At 44.2% G+C, this 18149-nt stretch overlaps 1 protein-coding gene across 3 annotated transcripts; it reads left to right on the top strand.

Annotated features, from left to right (window-relative positions):
• The first annotated feature begins 1714 nt into the window (after positions 1–1714).
• On the top strand, positions 1715–17755 carry LOC139416863 (probable E3 ubiquitin-protein ligase DTX3). 3 transcript variants are annotated; one of them, XM_071166008.1, is made up of 6 exons: positions 1719–1921; positions 2426–2467; positions 13332–13980; positions 14135–14348; positions 15013–15230; positions 15568–17755. In XM_071166008.1, the coding sequence occupies exons 2-6, from the start codon at positions 2455–2457 to the stop codon at positions 15641–15643; spliced, it is 1170 nt and encodes a 389-aa protein (XP_071022109.1). In that variant the 5' UTR covers positions 1719–1921; positions 2426–2454; the 3' UTR covers positions 15644–17755. The 3 variants fall into 3 exon arrangements, with proteins under 3 accessions (XP_071022107.1, XP_071022109.1, XP_071022108.1); XM_071166007.1 differs by having other exon boundaries at positions 1836–2255; XM_071166006.1 differs by lacking the exon at positions 2426–2467 and having other exon boundaries at positions 1715–1921.
• The last annotated feature ends 394 nt before the right edge of the window (positions 17756–18149 follow it).

The following is an 18149-nucleotide window of genomic DNA, read 5'->3' as shown; positions in this document are numbered from 1 at the left end:
TGACTAGTCACCCCCAAAGCCAATTCTTCCTTTGGCCGCCTTTCTTTCCTGTTCTTTGCTGCCAATGACTGGAACAAACTGTAAAAATTACTGAAGCTGGAGACTCATATCTCCCTCACTAGCTTTAAGCACTAGCTGTCAGAGCAGCTCACAGATCACTGCACCTGTACATAGCCCATCTGTAAATAGCCCATCTAACTACCTCATCCCCATACTGTATTTATTTATTTATCTTGCCCCTTTGCACCCCAGTATTTGTACTTGCAGATTCATCTTCTGCACATCTACCATTCCAGTGTTTAATTGCTATATTGTATTTACTTCGCCACTATTGGCCTATTTATTGCCTTACCTCCCTTATCCTACCTCATTTGCACATACTGTATATATATACGTTTTTTTCTACTGTATTATTGACTGTATGTTTGTTTATTCCGTGTGTAACTCTGTGTTGTTGTATGTGTCGAACTGCTGTAAAATGGAAAGTCCCCCAGTAAAATACTACTTGAGTAAAAGTCTAAAGGTTTTTGGTTTGAAATATACTTAAGTATCAAAAGTAAAAGTATAAATAATTTTAAATTATATTAGGCAAACCAAATTTACACACAATTTACTTGTTTTTTAAATTTACAGATAGCCAAGGGCACACTCCAACACTCAGACATAATTTACAAATGAAGTATTTGTGTTTATTGAGTCCGCCAGATCAGAGGCAGTGGGGATGACCAGGGATGTTCTCTTGATAAATGTGTGAATTGGACCATTTTCCTGTCCTGCTAAGCTTTCAAAATGTAAAGAGTACTTTTGGGTGTCAAGGAAAATGTATGGAGTAAAAAGCACATTATTTTCTTTAAGAATGTTGTGGAGTAAAAGGAAAAGTTGTTGAAAATATAAATAGTAAAATACAGAAAACCCCCAAAACGACTTAAGAAGTACTTTAAATGATTTTTTACTGAAGTATATTACATCACTGGTTTTGAAGTTGGTTTAATAATACTTTCCTGTATATATTTTGTCTCAAATTTTGACCAGGTGAAGGACCAACCCCACGGACAATCTGCAGAGTAAGTTCAAATATAATTTTATTCAACATTCATGACAGACAAGGGACATTGTGTTATTTTTTTTCTGTGTATATGTGAATGGCTATGCTTTACACAATGTAAAGCATCGCCACTTCGGGACTAGCTGCCCTCCTTCATATTCTACATTATTGTTAGTGGGATCAGCCTCGGCTTTCAGGCCTCGCTCACGTTGTTTCATCCCGAAGTTGAGGTGAAAGCCTGGTTGAGGCTAGAGTGGGATAGGTGCCTGTGCCCCAGAGTTGCTTGAGGGACTTACAATATTGAATTGCGAGGAAGACCTTTCTGAAGGCCTATAGAAATAGTAGTTGGTTCATGCCACAACCTCTACCTTGGGGTCTGGAACCTAATGGCATGGTGTGTGTGTGTGTGTGTGTGTGAGAGAGAGACAGAGAGAGAGAATTCCACTCCATGGACTTGCCCAATCCTACATTGTTAAATAGGGCGTTTCACTCAGGTAATACATGTGCTACAGATACATTATGCGTGCTTAGAAGTGTCTCTGTGGATTTCCCTGAATTGTACAAGAAAATGATTCAGTCCGATCACATCCTTGCCTAAATGTTTTTTACCCGTCACAGGGGGTTTTATGACGAACTTCCTGCTTATGATTGTCTCGTCATTAAACTGTCAGACATTGAGCTGGACCGACATTGCAGAAGACTACCGACTGACTGGTCTACAAATAACCTTGCTTCATAAAAAAACTACTCATTATTATTTGTAGATCAGTCAATCGTTCACCATTTACCCACAATGCATCATGGACGTGATGCTCTCAAACACGGCCATGGACTTTAAAGGCTAATAAGACATGGTTGAAAGTGCAAACAATTTCTGTAAGTATTTGTCTTGAGTACGTAGCTGTCACAAGCCGAATGAAATAGCTAACGTGGAATCGTAGCCTAGTGTGTAAGTGGGGGTTGATGTTGTAGTAGTCTGTCTCAAGGACGTGGAAATAGGAAGACAAACTCCAGTAGCGAGCGAGAAGGGGACTCGGATGAATTGTTAGCTAACGTTACGGATAGCTTAGAGTGGATATCAAGTATGTCTTGACTACAAAATACGTATCAACATATCCACCGCAGTACACGATTTTCAGGCCTCGTCCAATGGAAGATGGTGTAGCTAGTTCCATAATCTCTAAAACTCATCTGACAGCTACGGCAAAAGGTGAGACAATTTACCCCACGCCGCATTCTCTTTAGTAAAATGATTATGGACGTGCCACTTAGGAATTTGAACAGAATCGTTTGGTTCCTCGCTGCTGATTTCTAAAGTAAGCGAATGTAATCTGACGTGTGTCAATGTTTACTACTTCAGTTTTTCTCTGTGTTCAACAGGGGGATATTTTCTCGATTGAAGGGAATATATGGGATCGCAAGGTAACCATCTAATAAATCATATTTATTTACACTTGTTTCATACGACTGTCAGAGGTAAAATATTGCTAACAGCTAAACGTGTTGGACAGAGGATAGGATTGAGGTAGGCGCAGTTTCCTTTGTTTACTCAGACTGCATTTCAGAAGAGCGGATACGTTCCTTTCAGCAGTGTCGCGATAACTACTGTTTGCCAGCCTGTTGTAGCTTTGAGGTGTGCTGCGACCACTGACACTAAACACACGCGCTCCATATGGAAACAAACATGTTAGCTACACAGTTGTTACTTTGTAACGGTTTGCGATTAGCGGTATTTTAACAGGTCTGTTGTCTAGCAGTGTATGAACCTTGCTTTGGCGAATCATTTGGCGCTGGCTCTCATTTTCTCATACAAACAATAGTGTGTCAAAAGGGAAATAAAAGTATTGTCAAATATATTTTTAACTAACCCAAGATAGTCAATGTGTGTCGTTTTTATAGTGGGAGCAATGAAGCATAGTGGGCAGATCAAGCAAGGAGGTGGGCAAGGCTAAGCAGGAGTTAGCGAGATCCTATTGGCGCATTGTAGTATGTATTTGCATATTTCCGTTAGGGAACGCCTCCTTTGAAGTGCATATGTTCCCAAACTCAATTCGACCTTGCACTCCTAACAATGCCATTTAAAAAATGTTAAAACTTAAGCGACAAGTCTTTATAACTTAGTGCCCTGTATTGGTAGCGAGCACATTCTAAACTGATGCTTCAGCTTTATTGCCCCCTGTGAAGTGTTTGGATTTCCCCTTCTGTCTGTGGTATTATCTGAGTTTTTCGCAACCCACCTTCAGGCTGCTATGTAACGGACCTCTTACTAGCCAACGGGAGGCGGGGCGACACTGGTAGACAGTGACCTTCGCACCCGCCTGCCGAACACCTGCACTCACCTTCATTAACAGAACTGCGGGAAAACAGTGCTGGACAGACCCCCGCCTCCTGCTAGCCACTCCGACCGGTACACACGAGGCAAGAGGTGTGGCTACACAGTGAGCTAACATGCTTGCTAGTTAGTGACCGCCAAGCGGGGGTGAAGGACACCGTCTACCGTTGTTGTCCTCGGCCCTTCTTCTGTGGGGTTTTTCGGCGGTTGTGATTCAACTTTATGGTACCTACTGTAATGGAGCGCCCCACCTCCTTTCTGTCCTAGCTTAAAAATGGACCAATAGAAGTTTAAAGAGGGTTTTCCTACAGATGCAGGAATTCCCACGTGTAGGAACTCCCCGAATTGCGTGCTGCAAATCCACCCTTCTCCACGCAGCATAGGCCGAAATAGCAGCAGTGTACCAGCAGAAATAAGTGATTACATCACGTAACAGTTCCGAGGACAATTCAACATTTTGACTTGGCTGCATGTTTTATTCTTGCTCTAACAGTCCATATACGCGCACTGATTGGAAGCTGCATATAGGCTATGAGTGGGGTTCTCATATCTCGTTACTTTGTCATCATGTCCCGATTGTTGTGGTAAGGTAGTAAACTCACACTGCATTGCATTGGTGCACTGTTATGGCTGAGATTTGGGTAAAGAGTAGGGGGGGGGGGAATCAATTATATGATTTCCATTTTAAAATTTAATGAACTGAAGTTGGAGTCATTTAGAATATGAGAGTCGCCAAACTCACTGATCCCATTTAATGATGTTTCTGATGTTGGCTATTAAGTTGAGTATTACACTTGACATGTTTTCTATTTATGAGTGGCTTGCCTTGACCACACAAGCCACTGTTGATTATGTGGCGGGATGTATGAAACTCTGTCTCTGTCCTCCGCGTGTCTCCTGTGCACTTTTCCAACACACTAGTACAGGTCACAGATTACATTGGGATTGGATGAAATGAGAAGAGGAGACTGTTTGAAAGAGAGCAACCCGGCTCTACGTATTTTACTGGGTTGTGACTCACCGACACCGCGCCCAGTTAGAGGAGAATAAAGCAGCCCGAGAGTTGACTCCCAGGGAATATGTGTTCACACATAGGAGAAGATTTACATGGGGATGGTTCTGAAAGGAATTAGGAATATTCACATACAGGTTACAATGGACGGAGCAGAATAGTGAAAAGACATGAATGAGCTTGAATCATGTCATGGCCTAGAACTCCAATAGCACAATATGAAATACTGTATGTGATAATACACTGCAGCAATAAACCGTAAGCTGTTACACAGAAATACTTCATAACAGTTGAAGTCGGAAGTTTACATACAACTTAGCCAAATACAGTTAAACTCAGTTTTTCACAATTCCTGACATTTAATCCTAGTAAAAATTCCCTGTCAGGTCAGTTAGGATCACCACTTTATTTTAAGAATGTGAAATGTCTGAATAATAGTAGAGTGAATTATTTCAGCTTTTATTTCTTTCATCACATTCCCAGTGGGTTAGAAGTTTACATGCACTCAATTAGTATTTGGTAGCATTGCCTTTAAATTGTTTCACTTAGGTCAAACTTTTGGGTAGCCTTCCACAAGCTTCCCACAATAAGTTGGGTGAATTTTGGCCCATTCCTCCTGACCGAGTTGGTGTACCCGAGTCAGGATTGTAGGCCTCCTTGCTCGCACAAGCTTTTTCAGTTCTGCCAACAAATTTTCTATAGGATTGAGGTCAGGGCTTTGTGATGGCCACTCCAATACCTTGACATTGTTGTCCTTAAGCCATTTTGCCACAACTTTGGAAGTATGCTTGGGTCCATTGTCCATTTGGAAGACCCATTTGTGACCAAGCTTTAAGTTCCTAACTGATGTCTTGAGATGTTGCTTCAATATATCCACATAATTTTCCTGCCTCATGAAGCCATCTATTTTGTGAAGTGCACCAGTCCCTCCTGCAGCAAAGCACCACCACAACATGATGCTGCCACCCCTGTACTTCACGGTCGGGATGGTGTTCTTCGGCTTGCAAGCCTCCCCGTTTTTCCTCCAAACATGTCGATGTTCATTATGGCCAAACAGTTGTATTTTTGTTTCACCAGACCAAACAAAGCCAAGTTAAACAACAACTACAACTTTGTGTACACACATTCCATGCACTGTCAGGCTCAGAGCCATGTATGTATGCCCTTGCAGGAGCGTGCAGCGGTCCTGTCTGAGCAGTACAGGGTTAGCTATGAGCATCTTCCATTAGGAACAACTTTTGCCCTCAGAACAGCCTCAATTTGTCCGAGCAAGGACTCTACAAGGTCTCGAAAGCGTTCCACAGGTGCCGGACCATTTTTGATACAAACTGTTGACCGTGAAAAGCCGAGCTGCCCATTCACCCTCTGAATAACACACATACACAACCTATGTCTCAATTGTCTTAAGGCTTAACAATCTTTCTAGAACATGTCTCCTCCCCTTCATCTACACTGATTGAAATGGATTTAACAGGTGACCTCAATCGTTTTAACCTGGTCAGTCTGTCATGGAAAGAGCATGTTCCTAATGTTTTGTACACTCAGTGAAAACAACATGCTGGCAGGGTTGCCAGGTCTAGCTAAAATTCCTAGCCTGATGACTTCTGAAAACCCACATTTATCCAGTAAACCTTTTTTTCCATAATGTTATCGAGTGAATTAAGAAGGAATATCAACGTAATTTTTAATGACGTAGGCTAAGAAGCAAAATGAGGTTTTCCATAAATAATAATTATTGCGAGTTTAAAAATGTTGCAAGTGTGAAGATAAATCACCCTTATTAAACTCTCCTGAGTGGCGCAGCATTCTAAGGCACTGCATCTCAGTGCTAGAGGTGTCACTACAGACCATGGTTCGATTCCAGGCTGTATCCCAACCGGCCGTGATTGGGAGTCCCATTGGCCCAAAGTCGTCCGGGTTTGGCCAGGGTAGGCCGTCATTGTAAATAAGTTCTTAACTGACTTGCCTAGTTTAAATAAAAACATTCCATCAATGGATGTCGATTGAACTTGTTTTGACTGCTATGATTAAGCCATAACGCCACAGGAGGTGTGGTATACAGTAGGACCAATATACCACGTCTAAGGAACATGGCCCTCAGCTGTGGTATATTGGCCATATATCACAAACCCCTGAGGAGCCTTATTGCTATTATAAACTGTCATCCAACATAATTAGAACAATAAAAAGTACCGTTTTGTCTTTTCCGTGGTACACATCTGATATACCATGGCTTTCAACCAATCAGCTTTCAGGGCTCAAACCACCCAGTTTATAATTGTAAATAAATCCTGTTTGCGCATGTGCATAACTATAGATAAATCCCGCAAGCGAGTTCGAGTGATGCAACTTGGACAGAGGATCTCAATCTCTGTGCAAGAAGCACTTCAAAAAGCGAATGTTAGTTTATTTTCTGGATATTGTGCCAGATTTTGTGACCAGAAACCATTATAAATGGCATGTTTGTGAGATTGACTTATTTCAATAGACACAGGCTTCTGACTAAAATCTGGGTTAATAATTCCAATTCAACTTTGCCATGGTTAACTGAGCTAGATGCAGGTGGCCTATAGCCCCTGACATCTAATTTCAGGGAAAAATCCACAATGTGAAGAATGATACATTTGATGTGACCAGTTAACAAAATATATCCATGAATAAATGCATAATAACACAAGGCTACAACAACAAACTGAGTTACAGGCTATTTATTAAATCTGTTTGCCAGCTACACAAGTGGCACAAATTGATTTGCAATGACTCCAGTGATAGTAATTTCAACATATTTATTGTGTCAAATGGTAGGCAACAGTAACCTGCAATGACATGTAGAAATGAATAGCCTACTTGATGGCCAACAGATGCAGATGTAGCCCATCATTCTCCACATTTTAATGTAATGTTTCATTGTGGACCTTTACCCCCCATAACACAAGCACACGAGGGAGTTCCATAACTTCCATTTCAAATTTCCACCTCGCAGCGCTCCAGACCCTAGAACTGAGCATGAGTAAAACTCCAGACCCTAGAACTGAGCATGAGTAAAACTCCAGACCCTAGAACTGAGCATGAGTAAAACTCCAGACCCTAGAACTGACCATGAGTAAAACTCCAGACCCTAGAACTGAGCATGAGTAAAACCCTTCGCTTGATGCGGTTATCCATAAGAAAAGTCAACATTAGAATGCAGTTTACATTAAACCACCTCTGAGCGAATTAATCTATAGAGCTCTAGTGCGCCTGAAGTCCTTTTCCAGTTCTTAGTCACCATCATATCAGGTATGTCGCGTTAAATATGTTTTATGGATAAAGAGTGTCTCCATAATAACCCATCTAAATAGCCTACCTAGAACTGGTAAAAAGTTGTCATTATGTGTGTGCATGCTGCTCTCTCTCTGACTCAGCTGCTCTCTCTCTGACTCAGCTGCTCTCTCTCTGACTCAGCTGCTCTCTCTCTGACTCAGCTGCTCTCTCTCTGACTCAGCTGCTCTCTCTCTGACTCAGCTGCTCCCTCTCTGACTCAGCTGCTCTCTCTCTGACTCAGCTGCTCTCTCTCTGACTCAGCTGCTCTCTCTCTGACTCAGCTGCTCTCTCTCTGACTCAGCTGCTCTCTCTCTGACTCAGCTGCTCTCTCTCTGACTCAGCTGCTCCCTCTCTGACTCAGCTGCTCTCTCTCTGACTCAGCTGCTCTCTCTCTGACTCAGCTGCCCTCTCTGACTCAGCTGCCCCTGCTGCAGCACGCTCTCAACGCATCCTTTTGGCTCTCCACCACTCACTCAGTCTGCTCACTGCCTTGTAGTCAGCAGCAGGTCACAGTTAAATAAATATATATCCACATACATACAGTACCAGTCAAACGTTTGGACACACCTACTCATTCTAGGTTTTTCCTTTATTTTTACTATTTTTGTAGAATAATAGTGAAGACATCAAAACTATGAAATAACACATGGAATCATGTAGTAACCTAAAAAGTGTGAAACAAATCAAAATAGATTTTAGATTCTTCAAAGTAGCCACCCTTGATGTCAGCTTTGCACCCTATTGGCATTCTCTCAACCAGCTTCACCTGGAGTGCTTTTCCAGTGTTGAAGGAGTTCCCACATATTGAATTACTGCAAAGAAACCACTACTAAAGGACACTAACAGTCCCTCCAGGATTTCACGACATTGTTTTGTGATTTCTGCGCCCCAAAATACTGAAAAACAGCTATTTTTCTGAAGGAGCTTAGAGTAGCTTAGAGTTCCAACATAAAACTTGAATTTGACATGAACTTAAGATTTGTCTTATGGGGGAATGCCCCCATAATCTGGAGGTACTAAAAAAAATCATATACTAGGACAAAAGAAACACACCTAGGGTCCAATCTGAAATTAAGACGTATCTCAATTTCATCTTCCGTGAAAATAATTAGAGACAAAGTGATATTTTGGGCTGTTTCTTTTTCTGAACATAACGAGAGGTGAGGGATGACCAAGGGCCAAGCTCATCTAGGCCTATATCTCAATGTAATCATTCATTTCATCCTCCCTATCCTCCTCCATATCAATTGCTCCACTGCGGAGTCGTTAGTTGTGGTACATGAAGACCCAAGGCTCGTAGGTTGTTGTTAAGAGGTTGATTGCCTACGGCTGGACAACTCAAGCTTGTAGATACTGTTGCTTCGCTCAGCATCAGCTGAGTTTGAGACTGCATCCTTGTAGCGTTTGGCCAGGGTGCTCAGCACAGGAAGTCTCTCTTGAAGTCTATCCCAGAAGATATCCAAATCCACCACTGTGGCTCTCAGTGCTGCTGGTCCTACATTGGTCAAGTAGGCACCCAGTTCATCTCTCGGTACCTTACTGAAGCCTGGAATAACCTTGTAGCTGGGCACTGTCATCCATAAACACAATATGACGTGGATCAAACACCCTAACTTCTTGGGGGAACTCCATGGCAGGCTGACCATCTGACATGTACTTCGTCATTTTGTCCTCTGCATTGCTGTATGCCTCAACAGCAAAGGGCAAGTCGTCAACTGCATCAAAGTAGTGTGAAGAAGTAGTTATTTGTTGGCCACAATGTTCATCTGCAAGTCCTCTAAATAGTGAAAGATCTTTGTTTTCACGAGATGTCTGCTCTGAAAGTGTTGAGAAGCTGCAGGATGACTTTATACTTGTCGGTCATGATGTTCAGTTGAATCTGCAGCGACTGAACCAGCTCTTGGTTTTGTAGCATCTCATGGCGTTTCTCTACACACTGTTGGGGCACCTCGGCCACACACCTGTGAATGACAAGGAATACAAACGAGGAACATAGGAAATATTACTACTCAATGTGAAATGACATTGCGGCTTACAAAAAATATAGGTCACCTTTCTCTGCATAATGACAATGATTTAAATGTAGAAGGTATGTAGATTTAAATTATACCTGCATTTCCATCTCTATGAACCCACTGTAGAGGCCAAACTGCACTGCTGAGAACTTGTTTTGCATGCCCCTGACTGGTAAAACATGTGAAAAACTTAGCATGAATGTGTTCAGCTGATCAAAAGGTTTGCAGAAAGCACTGCCTATCAGATGAATGTTGTGAGCCAAGCGTGTTATGTGCAGAGAGTAGGGGAACAATGACTGCAGTGCAGCTTTGTAGGCTTTCTTCATGCACGCAGCATTGTCTGTGTCAAAGACAATGACGTCCTCGTTGGAGATATTGTAGTCTTGTAGACATTTCCTCACCACCATGGAAACTGTTGAATGGTTGCACTGATCCAGAAACACTGTCTCTGCGAGGTAGGCAAAAATTATCCCGAGGTATCCTTTTTAAGTGGTGCGATGAGAATGTTTAACATCTGGAGTTTCATCAATGATGACTGTCACTGGCTTCCCTGCAAAATGTTGCTTGAGTTCTTCCTTCACCTTCAGGTAGACATCTCCCAAGTACTTTTCCTGTAGGTGGTGGTATCCAGGGATGGCTACCAGGTACTTTTTAAACAATATTACCATTTCTAAAAAATAAAAAAAACAGAAAGATTGTGTTTTCGTGATCCGTATTAATTTTTACAGAGTTTTAAATGGAAAAGCTGACAAATTGCACTCAGTGCTTTGAGCCGTGCTCTCCGTAGACAGACTGGGGAAAGCAGAGTGCCGACCACCCTACTAAAGCCAGGGTTAGACTGGGGAGAGCAGAGTGTCGACCACCCTACTAAAGCCAGGGTTAGACTGGGGAGAGCAGAGTGCCGACCACACTACTAAAGCCAAGGTTAGACTGGGGAGAGCAGAGTGTCGACCACCCTACTAAAGCCAAGGTTAGACTGTGGAGAGCAGAGTGTCGACCACCCTACTAAAGCCAAGGTTAGACTGGGGAGAGCAGAGTGTCAACCACCCTACTAAAGCCAAGGTTAGACTGGGGAGAGCAGAGTGTCGACCACCCTACTAAAGCCAAGGTTAGACTGTGGAGAGCAGAGTGTCGACCACCCTACTAAAGCCAAGGTTAGACTGGGGAGAGCAGAGTGTCGACCACCCTACTAAAGCCAAGGTTAGACTGGGGAGAGCAGAGTGTCGACCACCCTACTAAAGCCAAGGTTAGACTGGGGAGAGCAGAGTGTTGACCACCCTACTAAAGCCAATGGTTAGACTGGGGAGAGCAGAGTGTCGACCACCCTACTAAAGCCAAGGTTAGACTGGGGAGAGCAGAGTGCCGACCACACTACTAAAGCCAAGGTTAGACTGGGGAGAGCAGAGTGTCGACCACCCTACTAAAGCCAAGGTTAGACTGGGGAGAGCAGAGGGCCGACCACACTACTAAAGCCAAGGTTAGACTGGGGAGAGCAGAGTGTCGACCACCCTACTAAAGCCAGGGTTAGACTGGGGAGAGCAGAGTGCCGACCACACTACTAAAGCCAAGGTTAGACTGGGGAGAGCAGAGTGTCGACCACCCTACTAAAGCCAAGGTTAGACTGTGGAGAGCAGAGTGTCGACCACCCTACTAAAGCCAAGGTTAGACTGGGGAGAGCAGAGTGTCAACCACCCTACTAAAGCCAAGGTTAGACTGGGGAGAGCAGAGTGTCGACCACCCTACTAAAGCCAAGGTTAGACTGGGGAGAGCAGAGTGTTGACCACCCTACTAAAGCCAATGGTTAGACTGGGGAGAGCAGAGTGTCGACCACCCTACTAAAGCCAAGGTTAGACTGGGGAGAGCAGAGTGCCGACCACACTACTAAAGCCAAGGTTAGACTGGGGAGATCAGAGTGTCGACCACCCTACTAAAGCCAAGGTTAGACTGGGGAGAGCAGAGTGCCGACCACACTACTAAAGCCAAGGTTAGACTGGGGAGAGCAGAGTGCCGACCACGCTACTAAAGCCAAGGTTAGACTGGGGAGAGCAGAGTGTCGACCACCCTACTAAAGCCAAGGTTAGACTGGGGAGAGCAGAGTGCCGACCACACTACTAAAGCCAAGGTTAGACTGGGGAGAGCAGAGTGTCGACCACCCTACTAAAGCCAAGGTTAGACTGCGGAGAGCAGAGTGTCGACCACCCTACTAAAGCCAAGGTCAGTGGAGTAAAAGTTTGAGTAAAACGCACCTCACCTTGATTCTTTCAGTGCTTGCCGCAGTCTTCCCTGCTACCACGTCAGTCATGGTGATCTGCCGCTGCTGTGGGAACTGTTCTGACATTTCCATATGCTTTGCTGATTCCAAGTGACTGTTGATTGTCGACTTTCTCTTGTGTTCCAGCACAACGTTGCACGGAATGCAAAACAATTTCCCCCCACTTCCATGTAAAACCTTTGGAAATTGGTCTTTAACTGTTATTTTTGTTGGCAAATGAGATTGATTTCTGGTCATTGTACTGCCTGTCATCCATCAACAATCAGCCATTTTCTTCGCACACTGACAGGCCAGGGGGAAAAAACTTGTGGTTGAATTGGGCCTTTTTCCACAGTAACCATGCAGTAATTGGTCAAAATGACTCACCTGCTTTTGATTTGACCCTTTTATGCTCTAAAAGTGCGGGGATTGGTCAAAATTGTGAGTTCTTGCATAATATGCACTGATTGGTTGATTTTTGCATTGAATTATGTGATCGCAGAATCCTGGAGGGACTGCAATAAGAAGAGACTTGCTTGGGCCAAGAAACACGTGCAATGAACATTAGACAGGTGGAAATCTGTCCTTTGGTCTGATAAGTCCAAATGTGAGATTTTTGGTTCCAACTGTTGTCTTTGTGAGACGCAGAGTAGGTGAACAGATGATCTCTGCATGTGTGGTTCCCACCGATAATTGAAAGGTACAATTAACCAGCATGACTATCACAGCATTCTGCAGCGACACGCCATCCCATCTGGTTTGGGCTTAGTGGGACTGTCATTTTGTTTTTCATCAGGACAATTACCCAACATACCTCCAGGAGAGTGATAGAGTGCTGTGTTCGATGACCTGGCCTTCAGTCACCTGACCTCAACCCAATTGAGATGGTTTGGGATGAGTTGGACCGCAGAGTGACGGAAAAGCAGCAAAAAAAGTGCTCAGCATATGTGGGAAGTCCTTCAACACTGTTGGAAAAGTATTCCAGGTGAAGCTGGTTGAGAGAATGCCTAGTGTGCAAAAATCTGTCAAGGCGAAGGATTGTTAGTTTGAAGAACCTCATATAAAATGTATTTATTTATTTTTAAGAGAAATGCCGTGGTGCCCGAGGTGCAATTTAGCCCAAAAACCCGGAAGCCGCGAACAATACATTTTCACCCTCGACATCGTTTTCAAAGTAGGACAATTTGCAGTGAACATGGCAACACTGCTTGCTGGAACTTAGTCCCACAGCACACTCGCCAGGGGATTCTCTAACATTGTTTATCATGCAAATGTTAACAATTACGTTCACTGCATTATTTGACATGTTAGTCTCTCTGTTGTGTGTTTCTTGAATATGTGTCTAATGGTTTCTCTCGTATTTCCCTATGCAGTTTCATCGGATGAGATGAGTGTGCGCGGGGGGCAGGGTAGTGACGAGGTGCTGGTGTCCCAGGCGGTGTGGGACTACCTGGCTGCCGCCGGCCAGCCCTGGCTCATAGACTTTCAGGACAAGCAGGGCTTGAGCGCCGGCATCATCCGCCGAGGTGAGCGGGGAGGCTGCTGTGCAGTGCGGCTACGCCCCATAGAGGGATCCCGTTCTGGGGGAGGACCCGGGATGATGGAGGAAGGACCCATCTCCAACGAGACCCGCAAGGCCTTCATAGACTTATGCCGCTGCGCCCGCAAAGAGATGAGCAAACAGGATGGGGGTCCTAAACGGAAGAGGTCCCTGCTGCCCTGCGTTGGGGTGGGGGTCTTGGAGGGGGATGGAGAGGGGAGCCTGCTACCACCTCAGCCTCCCCAGCCCAGACGCTCTCAGAGGCAGCAACAGAGATATAAGAAGCCAGCGGAGGAAGAGGCCTGTGTGGTCCTCTCCAACTCCACGTCCCACAACGAATCCGGACAGAGGAAGAAGGACAACATGGAGGTCAGCTGCAGTATGAGGGCCTCCTCTCATAACCAATCCCACAGTGAGGCAGACGACTACACCTCATGTTCCATCTGCATGGGCGACATGGTGGAGAGGACCACACTGGAGAGGTATAGCTACATTTTAAACTTTTGTGTTCAGTAATTCTCAAGGTTTTTCCAAACCATGAAATGTGTCAGCCTTCACTGCTATTGATGCTATGTAATGTTTTCAAAATTATAAGTAAAAGTGTTCTTTCTCTTTGACCCCCCCCCCCTCCCCCAGGTGCGGCCACGCATTCTGCCGGTTGTGTCTAGACCAGGCCTTCAAGGTGAAGAGAGCGTGTCCTGTGTGTCGTCAGGTGTACGGCCAGCTCATAGGGAACCAGCCGGCTACCGGGTGTATGATGGTGGAGAGGGACCCAGATCTGGAGTTGCCAGGACACGAGGGTTATGGGTGTATCTGCATCATCTACAGCTTCCCACCTGGTTTACAGGCGGTGAGTGTGTGTGTGTGTGTACTAAAGACGCATGGAAGGGTATAGAAATGGGAACTAGTAAGAAGTGTTGGTCTAGCCCATTACCTTTCGGGGTTTTTGGTCTAGCCCATTACCTTTCGGGGTTTTTGGTCTAGCCCATTACCTTTTGGGGTTTTTGGTCTAGCCCATTACCTTTCGGGGTTTTTGGTCTAGCCCATTGCCTTTCGGGGTTTTTGGTCTAGCCCATTACCTTTCGGGGTTTTTGGTCTAGCCCATTACCTTTCGGGGTTTTTGGTCTAGCCCATTACCTTTCGGGGTTTTGCTACATCTGACACATCATTTACATTGCTAACCATCTCTCTTTAGTATTTTGTATTTGTGGCCATGTTCACAGCCATGTTTACAAATCCCAGCTTGGATCTTTTAATGGTTTGTATCCAGGCTGTATCACAACCAGCTGTGATTGGGAGTCCCATAAACTGGGCACAATTGGCCCAGCGTTGTCCGGTGTAGGCCGTCATTGTAAATAAGGATTTGTTCTCAACTGACTTGCCTAGTTAAATAAAATACAGTCCATGCTTGAAGTAATGTTATTGAATGTCTATACCACTTTACTTTATTTCTGTGGATATAATTGTTCATGTTCTTTTCTAACATTCCTCTGAATTATGCCTGGATCCTGCAGCCAGAGCACCCTAACCCGGGGGTGAGGTACCCTGGGACGGACCGCGTGGCTTACCTCCCAGACAGCCCAGAGGGGAACCGGGTCCTGGGCCAGCTCCGCCGGGCCTTCGAACAGCGCCTCATCTTCACCATAGGGACTTCCATGACCACAGGAATGCATAATGTCATCACCTGGAACGACATCCACCACAAGACCTCCTTATGGGGCGGACCACACTGGTATGGAAACAGATGTCTTTACTGAAGGTTATTGGAGATTTAAGTATGTTTGTGAGATGTGACAAGTCATGTTTACATTTTTGTGAAAAAGCTATTGATGACTGCTTGCATGGAAGTCAAATAGAATCACATGGCTTTAGTTTGTTCTTATGAGCTGTAACAGAAATATTTTTTTTCAGTTTATATCAATAGAAAGCTATCCATGTTTTGAGCATGTGGTTGGGGGTTAAATTGTGATTATTGTCGTGCATTTGCTCCTAGAAGAAACTCTAGCTGTTCCTGTGATAACAACAACTCTCTGACCTGCTGAGGGTTTTCTGTTCATTTCTCCTGACAGCTTTGGATACCCAGACCCCACTTACCTGGTGAGAGTGACCGAGGAACTCAGAGAGAAAGGCATCGCTGCAGACTGACCGTACAGATTCTAGAATGATTATTCTAGGAACATTTTAGGAACCTCTGGCTGCCCTGCTGCTGCTGGTGGTTGCTAGGCTGCAGTCTCCTGGACCTAGACCCAGCAGAGCAGCGGATGAATACGAGATGTGACTGGGCCCCACAGCAGCCACAGGAGTACGGCCCAGTGGAGGCCCACATATCCCTACACCACTTGATGGGGTGACTCCTACCTTCCACTTCAGTCGAATTTTCACTAATCATGCATTGATGTCAATTGGAGACCATTTGACTTAAGTGGAAGTGAACATTTATCTAAAGTGGAATTTAGGATTCACCCTTATGTTCCTATCCTCGTTATCTATCTTCCGAGTTCGGCTCAACCCAGCAGCACTTTGTGTTGAAGAAAACATACAAATGAGTGCAAGTGCAATCTCTGTGTGAGCTGTTTTTGGCTCCGCTCATCCAAGTATTTATCATATAGGGATTCATAATGTGAAGGTACATACTACTTAAATATTATTTTGAAACCTAAGTTCAAAGAAGAGTCCTATTTTGTCTGTTATATTTATGTTTATTTCCACGCACATTCTTTATTTACCTGTTAAAAACACATGATTTGTGCTCTGTCCAGTACGCTCTTAGAATAATTATATTTTTCTTTATGTAATTATGTTAATAATAACCTGTTATTTACACTGTAGTAAGACAGTACTCGATAGTTGGTGGCAGGCAGAATAGTACTGTCTGTTTCAATAGAAAGCTCCTAAAGAAATAATGAAATTTCTCTGAAAGGAGTTGCACTCGAAGGCACTTTGTCAAGGAGGGAGGGAGTCCGTCAGTAGTTCAGTCACTGTTGGAGGGGGAGTTGTTCTCTGCATAGAATAAGAATTATCCGTTTGAATTAGAATGATCATTCTAATTCTGTGGTTCTCTGCTTCCACTTCAGGGAACTGGTAGATGGAAGAATGCTCTGAGCAAAGCCAGGCAGGCGTTAGTCGTTAGCAGCCGTGAAGCTAATAGCCTGGTAGCTAGAAGTTGATGTCAATTTTCTTTGAGCCCTTCATTTCCCTTTTGATCTTCCTCTCCTTTGATTTCTTCTCCTTTTTACTTAAATAGGAAGAATGTTTTCTATTTGATGTCTCTCTCTGCTGCACCGTTCTGTTCTAGCGGATGAACCAGGAATGTCCAGATAGACTGACTACTAAGTATGAGATTCATTGTCATTCCTGACCGTCCCTTGCTCTCTCTCTCTCCTCTCTCTCCTCGGTTGTTTCTCTACTCTAAGATGTTATCCCTCCCAGGACCAGGCCCTGTATTCACAAAGTGTCTCAGAGTAGTAGGGCTGATGTAGGATCAGTGTGGCCTTTTCAATCATAATGAATGAATAGGGACCCTGATCCTAGATCAGCACTCCTCCTCTGACAAGCTTAATGAATAGGAGACCAGGTTCTGAGTTCAGTTTGTCAGCCAGCCAGTCAGCCAGCCAGTCAGTCAGCCAGCCAGTCAGTCAGCACCCCTCATTTTGTAATAACCAGATTTACTTGATGTCAAATAAGGAGGGCGTGATGTCGAACCACTTAAACCAAATCAAATGCACAATAGGGCTGTATATTTAATACCTCTGACCCTGGCTGAAATGGCACCCTATTCCCTATACAGAGTAAAAGTGCCCATAGGCTTCTGGTCAAATGTAGGGAACTATATAGGACTCTGGTCCAAAGTAGTGTAGGGAATAGTGTGCCATTTTGGATGCAAGCCCTATCTGTCCAGGAGACGTTTGTTTGACGATTGTCTCATAAATAATGAGGTATCTATCTGCTGTAATTCACATTTGTCTTCTACAGGAATAATCTAGGATTAACAAAATAGGTACCTGTGATATGAAAGTGTTGAGGAAAATCCTGCAGTCCCTTACATCGGCATTGCCAGTGAGGTATTTAGTTCCCTTGTTTTGATACATTTATCAAACGGTTAGCGTGCCTATATTCTAGTCAAGTTTGAAGACAGTGGATCATGTTGATATTAATTCATGACAAGCATGTTCTTTTAGTAGACTGTCTTAATTGTTATTTGGAGGGTGAGACTCAGCAGCGTTATCTGGCTTTCTACCGTTTTTGAGAAGAAAAAAATATATATATATATACACACACATCAGTATATATATCTGCATGAGTTTTTCTGTGATATGTCAGATGAAAGCAGTCCAACGACGTAGCCTCACTCACAAATTATCAAGCTCTGTGTGTGAGTCATTTTGCATGAGAAAAGGATGCCTATAGATGGTGCAGTGCTCTCCAACCCTTTTCCCGGAGAGATACCCTCCTGTAGGTTTTCACTCCAACCATGTTCCTGGAGAGCTACCCTCCTGTAGGTTTTCACTCCAACCATGTTCCTGGAGAGCTACCCTCCTGTAGGTTTTCACTCCAACCATGTTCCTGGAGAGCTACCCTCCTGTAGGTTTTCACTCCAACCATGTTCCTGGAGAGCTACCCTCCTGTAGGTTTTCACTCCAACCATGTTCCT

Source organism: Oncorhynchus clarkii, chromosome 9 (assembly GCF_045791955.1).
Source record: "Oncorhynchus clarkii lewisi isolate Uvic-CL-2024 chromosome 9, UVic_Ocla_1.0, whole genome shotgun sequence".
NCBI lineage: Eukaryota > Metazoa > Chordata > Actinopteri > Salmoniformes > Salmonidae > Oncorhynchus > Oncorhynchus clarkii.
Note: the sequence above shows the minus strand (reverse complement) of the source record. Positions and strands in the feature narration are given on the sequence as shown.

Bases quoted from the DNA above. Each gene is read 5' to 3' on its own strand.
- LOC139416863 (XM_071166006.1), top strand. From the start codon at position 1,897: ATGGTTGAAAGTGCAAACAATTTCT. The intron at 1,922-13,331 runs GTAAGTATTTGT...TTCCCTATGCAG, and splicing joins TGAAAGTGCAAACAATTTCT to TTTCATCGGATGAGATGAGT. The intron at 14,349-15,012 runs GTGAGTGTGTGT...TGGATCCTGCAG, and splicing joins TCCCACCTGGTTTACAGGCG to CCAGAGCACCCTAACCCGGG.